We start from the raw sequence: 8,059 nt of genomic DNA on the forward strand, positions 1-8,059 counted from the left end.
ATGAAAGAAAATAATACAATATATCAAAACATTGTATTCATCAAAACCATATAGTATGATACAATATAAAACGATATGTAACAACCATCCGAACAATTTGTTAGGGAGATGAGGTCTTTGGTGTGTGTTCTTAGGACATAATATTGCAATATGTGTGCTTTTACATGCAGTTTATCTTTATCTGGACCTATTTTCCTTGTACTCCTTGTATTCTGGTGCTTTCGCTTCTTGGAGTTTGATTTATCTAAAAAGGGTGACATATCTAACAGGATGTTGGTGCCACCTTAGTTATCTGCCAGTGGGGCTTTGATGATGAAGCTAATCACTTATTAATGCATAGAAATTTGCCTGCTGTTAGATGGGTAGGTGGTGTGGAATTGGAGCTGATAGCAATTGCCACAGGTTTGTGTCTAAATATGATGATTGCCTTGCATCTTTCACTGTTTCTGCTAATTTAATTTAATTTCTTCTTGGTATTAGGTGGGAGAATAGTACCAAGGTTTCAAGAGTTGACACCCGAAAAACTTGGCAAGGTACTCTTTCCCCTCTGTTTGTGGATGTACATTATATATCCATGAAATTTGTGGACTTATATGTGAAAGTTGTTAAAGGATGATTTAATAGTCCTATTAAAGCTATATTGGGCTTATCTTATAATTTATGGATATGTAATGCACTTGTTACCTATATTTGTTATGCCAAACATTGCATGAATAGATTGTGGAAGTGTTTCTAATTCATTCATATGTAGGATTGCTGGACATCTTATCTTGCCACGTACTCCATGAGAGCTTCACCATTTAATTTTCTATTGTGAAAAGACTTGTGGATTTGTAGTTCTCTCTAGTCTCTATTTGCTAAACATGATTTTTTATAAGTTTAGGCCGGTATTGTTCGGGAGAAATCTTTCGGTACAACAAAGGATAGAATGATCTACATTGAGCATTGTGCAAATTCAAGAGCAGTAACTATATTTATCCGTGGTGGTAAGTCTATTGCCTACCGAGATGCCTTATTAGTTCATTTTGCTGTTGATGGAAATTGCATGTTGTTTTATTTTCTACTTTTTAAATGTTGATCAATGTTGCCTGTTGAAAATGTTGGAGGTCTCAAGTTTGGAACCCCTTGCGAGCAAAAGCAAGGGGTTTGCCTTCTGGGTCAAGCTCGTCGCACTAGGCTTGCCTTGTGCAGCTTACCTCTCCTATGTGGTTTGCGAGCTATTGCTTAGCAGCAGGGTTTTACCCTTGCATACCCATCTGGTAGTGGTTGAGGGTTTTCCTTGTCATAAAAAAACAAAGAAGCCTTAAATTAGTTTATTTGCTTCCATGAAAATAACATGTGTTATTGGTTTATTTTCTAATTGTTGATGAAAATTCAGAGAAATTGATAAAATTTTGGAGTTTCTTGCCCTTGCCCTGTCTGTACATGTTTTATTCGATTGTGACATTATTATTTATGATTGAACTCTACGTATATGTGCTCCCTGAATCCAAATCGTGGTAATTTATGTCATGACCTTCCCAAAAATGCTTCCTTAATGACAATTTTGCTTTAGCGTAACCACCCAGACAGTTATTGTGTGGACTTCTATTTAAATCTTATACTACTGATCCTGGTGAGGGATTAAGTCTTGTATGAAACTGTTTTTTCCTATAAGTAGAGGCAAGTGAAAGTGAAAACTCCATTTCATGCTGAGTTGAAAAAGTTCAGCTAGCCAGTTTAATTAGGCGTCTGCATTGTTCAGATGGTCCTAACTTTACTTGGATGTAACAACAAAACAAACTGTCTAAAACCAATGGCTTCTTATTGGTGATATTGGTTTGATATGATTCGATGTATCATTTATGAAAAAATATTTTTCCTCTTAACGTTACACTCTTGTGTCAGAGTGAAAAACCATTCCTCATAATAAGATGTTCTTTAGTAATTACTTGTCGACCACGATGAAGTAAAACGTACATAACAAACATATCTTTGAACCATAAAAACATTTTATTAAAGCCTACAGTGCATTTTAAATGCCCGATGAGAAGACATTTCTCAGAAAGTTGCTATTTTCCATAAGCAATAGAAGTGTAGATATCCCCTCTATATTTTTATTAGATGGAGATAATTATTGGGGGATTATCCTTTTCCATAAGTAGTTGTTTGAAGTTCCACCTAAAAAAGAAAATTTTAAATTATATCATCAAGCAATTTGTTTCCAAAATTGTTTTTTCACTTGTGTATATTTTCTGTCATACCAAACTTAGTGCATTTTCAAAAGATACATACAAATAATCAATACAATTATGATTTTCTATGGGTTTTGATTGACTCAACCGAATCAAAATATTTCTGTTAATTTCTCTAGGGTGTTTGGTCGATTGGTTTATTACCCCATCTCCTCTTTAACTGTAACTAACTTAGGTTGGTGCCGTTTGTTCTGCGTGGAGCACATTGTGCAACATGTTTTCTTACTTTGCAAATTTGAGGTTTTGTGCTAATGATTATCCAGCACTACATGATATATGACATGCATTTGACTAGAACTGTCATATATTAGGATGGCTGAGCTGATATTTGATCACTGTACAGGAAACAAGATGATGATAGAGGAGACAAAACGTAGTATCCATGATGCTTTATGTGTTGCTAGAAATCTTATTCGCAACAATTCAATTGTATATGGTGGTGGTTCAGCAGAGATTTCTTGCTCAATTGCTGTTGAAGCGGCTGCTGATAAACATCCAGGAGTTGAACAGGTATAATTTTTAGTTTTTCTTATATTTTTCTGTATTCTTTTGTATTTACTGTCTGTAACTGAGGCCTCAATCCCTCTTTCTGCAGTATGCAATCAGGGCATTTGCAGATGCTTTGGATGCTGTCCCAATGGCACTTGCTGAGAACAGTGGTCTCCAGCCTATTGAAACTCTATCTGCTGTTAAGTCTCAACAAATTAAGGTAATACTGATTTGTTAGTATTAGTCTCATATTGAAGCGGTGTTCTATGATACTTTGTTAAAAAAAAGAGTGGTCATATGTTTCCACTGTGAGAGTGTTGGAAAAAGGAGAAAGTAAAGAAGCCGTTCTTCCATTTCTAACAGTTGTGTTTATCACCTTAACGTCAAATCTTACATGCAGGAGAATAATCCATGCTGTGGAATAGATTGTAATGATGTTGGCACAAATGACATGCGTGAACAAAATGTCTTTGAGACTCTAATTGGTAAGCAACAACAGATTTTGCTTGCTACTCAGGTCGTCAAGATGATCCTAAAGATTGATGATGTGATTACTCCATCCGAGTATTGATTTTAAGTATGGAGATGCAAACTTTTCTTTGTCTTAGAGAAGATGTATGTTTTCCTTCTGGCTATGCAAACCAGAAGTTTTGTTGGGTGAAACTTTCACGATTTTATGCTTTGGCTTCTATGTTGTCTATTTGAATTTCACTTGATTGGTGACCAATTTCTGTCAACAGTATTTTCCATCGAAATATTATTTATGAAGATTTTACTAATTTATCTGCTAGAACTAGAATTCTCAAAAACTATAGTTTCTTTACGCTCTAATCTCAACTTTGTGGCACCTTCACTGTATACTTTATGTGCAATGATGTAGCAGTTATATTAGAAGGATTATGCGCCTGATTGATTCGATTATTCAGTTACCACCAATTCACCATGGAGGAATACTTAGACCACTCTTTAATAATGATTTCTATAATGTGATGAAACTAACAAAAAATTAGTTACAGGTTAAGTGCATTGTGCTGTTGATAGTTGACTTGTTCGATAAGGTTGAAGGAAAAGTGAAATCAGAGGATGTTCTATTTGATTTTATTCCTCTTATTTTGACATTCAACTTGATGTTAGCTCATGAGACTGTGTTTAGTGGTAAGATTGCAATGTGTGAGCTGTATTTAACTATCACGTACACGTTTGAACTCTAGCTATTATTCTCATATTGAGGTTGACGCTTACATAGAAGAAGATAAGAAAAGAGCTAGCTAGAATGAAATTGCACAAGTTTCATGGATATGGTAGAATTGTGATAAATTTATGTTTCATTTGAGGAATAAGAGGGTGCATGTTAGTTGCTTCTGGAAGTTGAGCGGTTAGGTGTTGGTATTATATCTGCACTATTGCAATTTCTTCATTTATGACTGTTTTATTTTTGGTGACTACAATTTTCAGTCTGCCAAATCATGGTGCAACTTTTTAAATTTCACAAAAGTTGCATTTATGTTGATCAACCAACCCATGTGAAGTGGGACATCTTCAACAGAAATAATAAATGGCAATATTAGCTGATCAAATGTGAATATAAATCATTAATGGGTAAGTAATCTCTAACTAAATATTTAGGGTGATCAAATGGTATTATTTTATAGACGTGATTAAAATTGAAGTTAACAGTTATTTTGAAATATAGTTTTCTTTAAACAAGCATTTTCCATATTTCACTAGTATTTCGAAATACTGAAATTTAGGATTTGCAAATACTGATGATTAAATTAGTACTTGCAAATGTTGTACATAGGTAATTATTATACAAAAAGTACAATATTATTATGCCCCACAGTACTCATTCATTCATTCAATAATACATAGGGATCATAAATTTTACCAAATCATCAATATAACCTTAATGGAAGGGCATAAGTGACACAAACTTCACAACCCGTATCAACTAATTCTCCAAAAATGTTGCCATATTTATGTCAATTTTTTTTTAAAAAATACACTACCCTACACACGCACTGATCAACATTTGTTGCCGCATTTGTGTCAAATTTCCAGAAATACACTATTTTTAAAGTATTCTACACGTCTACTCATCGACAATTTTAAGGAGTACCAGAGCAACATCGTTAGTAACAAAGAATATTAGGGCAAAATAATTTCTAGTTGAAATGTGGTAGTAGTATTCACACTTGATCCTTGATTATCACATAACATTACAATGAGAGGGGAAGTCAAGTTACAAACTCATCAACCTGTCCTTCATCATCCATTTTTTTTTTTTTATATATACTACATGGTATATAATTAACTGAGAGATTATAATATTTCACAATTTCTCAACAATACACTTAAAAAAGAGAACATATAGTGCTAATTAAAATTATTAATAATCATATACATATTAATCAACATCTTTTGCCCTTTTTGCAACCAAGTGCACCAGCATTCATTGTAATAGAATTAACCAAAGTAGATGGCCTTGCACTTAAACTTGATGCTTTTGCATAACTTGAAGAAGCTCCAGCACCAGATCTTATGAAAAATGCTCCATTAAGCATTAAATCACCTTCTGATCTCCAATTCCAATTCTTCCATTCACTTTCTGCTGCATCTTCATGTTTTGTCACCTATATAACAAACATTTTCATTTTGTCCCTACTTAAATAGGTTAATAAAGTAACTAACCATACTTTTTTATTTCACCAACTTTTTCCACCTTGGACTCTTCAAAAATGTTATCGTATCTGTGTTGAATCTTTTAAAAATATAATATTTTTGGAGTATCTGATATGTACTCGTTGACATTTTTAAATAGTCTAAACAACGATAGCTTTCATCTTTATGAAAGTTAGTTATATTTTGTTGTACCACTATTACACCTACATTATTTTTGACTAGCTCTTTCTTTTTCTAGTTTCAACTCTAAAACACTAAAGTTGAAAGTGTCAGAAAAACTTTACTATTTTTATTAACAAAGAGTTGCAATCTTGAAAAACATGAGTGTTTTTTTTTAAAAAAAATATTGTTAAATACCTTTGTAACATTTAAACAACCAAAATTTCATCATTTTTTATTTTTTTTAAAAAAATATTTTTATTTTTCAAATAATTGGGAAGTAAGAGTGAAATTTACCTCCTTGTTGAAGATATCATTAGGAGCAAGGAATCTATTGCCTTGACTATTGATAGTTGGAGAAGCACTTCCTCCAATTGCATACATCTCCCAATGAGTGTAGTCATTATTCACCACATGGAAATATCCATGTCTACATCTATAATTTTTTTTAAAAAATTGTCTTATTACCCCAAATAATAATTAGCATATTAGATCCAGCATTTCTTTATTTATATATATTTAATTTTCTTACCTTGGCATCCTTTGCACAAGCCCTTCACCAAAATGATTAAAAGCAATGGTAACTTGCATATTCTTGTCTCTAGTGAATGAATCACTATGTCCCAAAAGCATTACCTATAGAGAAAAAAAATTCAAAATTTAAAGTCGATGTATTTAACCAAAAAAAAAAAGGACATATCAAGAACATACGAGGCTGACAGACTGAATTTTTATAGTATAATATATATCACGGATTGTTAATTACCTTGTTGTGATGTGTCATATAATTATTGGAAATAGTAATGGCAGTAGAACCACGAATTGCATCAATCAAACCATCATTACAATTTGACAAAGAACAATGATCCACCCAAACATGACTTCCACCAAATATAGAAACACCATCTCCATCTGATATTGTTCTCCAACCATAATGTTGTGGTGAATCTCTAACATAAGCATTTCCACCTTGTTTACAATCATGAATATTTAATCCATGTATTATGATATTTGTAACATATTGTATAGTTATACATGGACCACCAGCAATATGTACACTAGCACCTCTACCATCAATTGTCTTAAATGAATTCAACATTAATTCTTCTTTTAACTTAATAACCATATCTCTAGAAAATATAATCCAAAGTGGTTCATCTTGAATTGCACCATATCTTAATGTTCCTGGCTTTGGATTTACTGGATCATCACTAGTGTCAGTAACTACGTAGATTTTACCATCTTTACCACCAATCGCTTGTTTACCAAAGCCAATTGCACAATCAGCTAGTCTTTGTCTGTTTTTTTCCCAATTAGGATCACATCGCCAACAATCATCAATTGGATTGCCTGTTCCACATGATAAATAACCTAAGTTCCTTCTTGATGCATTGATTTTCCTACAATAATGAGAAAAAAAAAAAGAAGTCAAATTGTAGAGATATAACACGAACATACAAAATATTGAATTTCATCATATCAATCTCTACTAGGAGGTTGTTACTCATTTTTGTACTTGCCTTTTATTTTTACGATTAAAAAATACACTCCACTAAGATGATAAGCATAGTAGGTCCAAAGCCCAAGAAGAAAAATAAAGACAATGTGTGATTTGGTACTAATATTCCATTTCAGTTGAAAAATGTATGTGATCTAAGGTTTTGCAACTTAGATATTAATGATTGGCTCCACGATTTCTTATGGACACATAGTCAGGGAGTCGACCCTCCCCACTGTCCCTTGCCTGTACCCTTTATAACGTAAGTATATAAAAATCTTGATCTGTTTACTAATTCTCTATAAAAAACATGATTACAATATGTTGACAACTAGAATAAAAATGAGATTGTTATAAACTTTGAATATCCTAAGTAAGGATTCATACAATGGAGCTCAAATTATTTTGATGAATAAGAGTAAGGGTGTAAAGTGTCATACTCATTAACTTGTTGGACTATAACTTCAGGGTCAGGAACATGAGAGGAGAATGTGAAGATAGGAGATAATAGAGTAAGAAGGAGAAGAAAAGAAAGTGGCATTCCCATTTGAAATCCCCTTTGTGTTGTTAAGGGAAGAGAAAATATAATGGAGTTTGGAATGAAGGGGATGTGGGACTTTTGGAGGGGTTTTATATACAGGGGAAGAGAAGATGAAGGGAGTTATGAACCAACCAAACACCATTTGGACCTACATGCATCTACTATTTCACAAATTTGATTTTACTTCCCTTTTACGGAATGATATGTACTTTTTTATTCTTGATTAAAGGTCTCGAGTTTGAGTCTGTTCGGTACAAAATCGCTTTTGATAGGGGCATTGGGAAGCATATTTGAATTCAACTAAACTCCAATGCGGATTCTAAAGTACTTTGTATTCTTGATTAAAAATCTCGAGTTTGAGTTTGGTCGATACAAAGTTGCTTTTTGATAAGGGCATTGGGAAGAAAATATGAATCTAACCGTGCTCCCGATGTGAATACTTTTAGTACTTTTTCA

At 33.0% G+C, this 8,059-nt stretch overlaps 2 protein-coding genes across 7 annotated transcripts in view; one reads left to right on the forward strand and one right to left on the reverse strand.

Annotated features, from left to right (window-relative positions):
* LOC101251777 (T-complex protein 1 subunit epsilon) overlaps positions 1 to 3,513 on the forward strand; it is a 30,895-nt gene extending 27,382 nt beyond the window's left edge. For all 6 annotated transcript variants that reach the window (XM_069297899.1, XM_069297897.1, XM_069297898.1 and 3 more), the window contains exons 5-10: positions 270 to 402; positions 481 to 533; positions 884 to 986; positions 2,578 to 2,744; positions 2,830 to 2,943; positions 3,124 to 3,513. In XM_069297899.1, coding sequence (XP_069154000.1) covers positions 270 to 402; positions 481 to 533; positions 884 to 986; positions 2,578 to 2,744; positions 2,830 to 2,943; positions 3,124 to 3,294 — 741 coding nt within the window. In that variant the 3' untranslated portion in view covers positions 3,295 to 3,513. The remainder of the gene's footprint in view (positions 1 to 269; positions 403 to 480; positions 534 to 883; positions 987 to 2,577; positions 2,745 to 2,829; positions 2,944 to 3,123) is intronic.
* Positions 3,514 to 4,885: 1,372 nt separating this feature from the next.
* LOC101252082 (probable pectate lyase 5) lies at positions 4,886 to 7,693 on the reverse strand. Its single transcript, XM_010322654.4, has 5 exons — positions 7,503 to 7,693; positions 6,331 to 6,964; positions 6,097 to 6,200; positions 5,862 to 6,000; positions 4,886 to 5,356 (listed from the first exon to the last, which is right to left on the reverse strand). Exons 1-5 carry the CDS (start codon positions 7,607 to 7,609, stop codon positions 5,135 to 5,137), a joined length of 1,206 nt encoding a protein of 401 aa, XP_010320956.1. The 5' UTR covers positions 7,610 to 7,693; the 3' UTR covers positions 4,886 to 5,134.
* Between the last annotated feature and the right edge of the window lie 366 nt (positions 7,694 to 8,059).

Source organism: Solanum lycopersicum, chromosome 5 (assembly GCF_036512215.1).
Source record: "Solanum lycopersicum chromosome 5, SLM_r2.1".
Lineage (NCBI taxonomy): Eukaryota > Viridiplantae > Streptophyta > Magnoliopsida > Solanales > Solanaceae > Solanum > Solanum lycopersicum.

Bases quoted from the DNA above. Each gene is read 5' to 3' on its own strand.
- LOC101252082 (XM_010322654.4), bottom strand. From the start codon at position 7,609: ATGGGAATGCCACTTTCTTTTCTTCTCCTTCTTACTCTATTATCTCCT. The intron at 6,965-7,502 runs GTATGACACTTT...TCATTATTGTAG, and splicing joins ATAGTCCAACAAGTTAATGA to GAAAATCAATGCATCAAGAA. The intron at 6,201-6,330 runs GTAATTAACAAT...TTTTCTCTATAG, and splicing joins ATATGACACATCACAACAAG to GTAATGCTTTTGGGACATAG.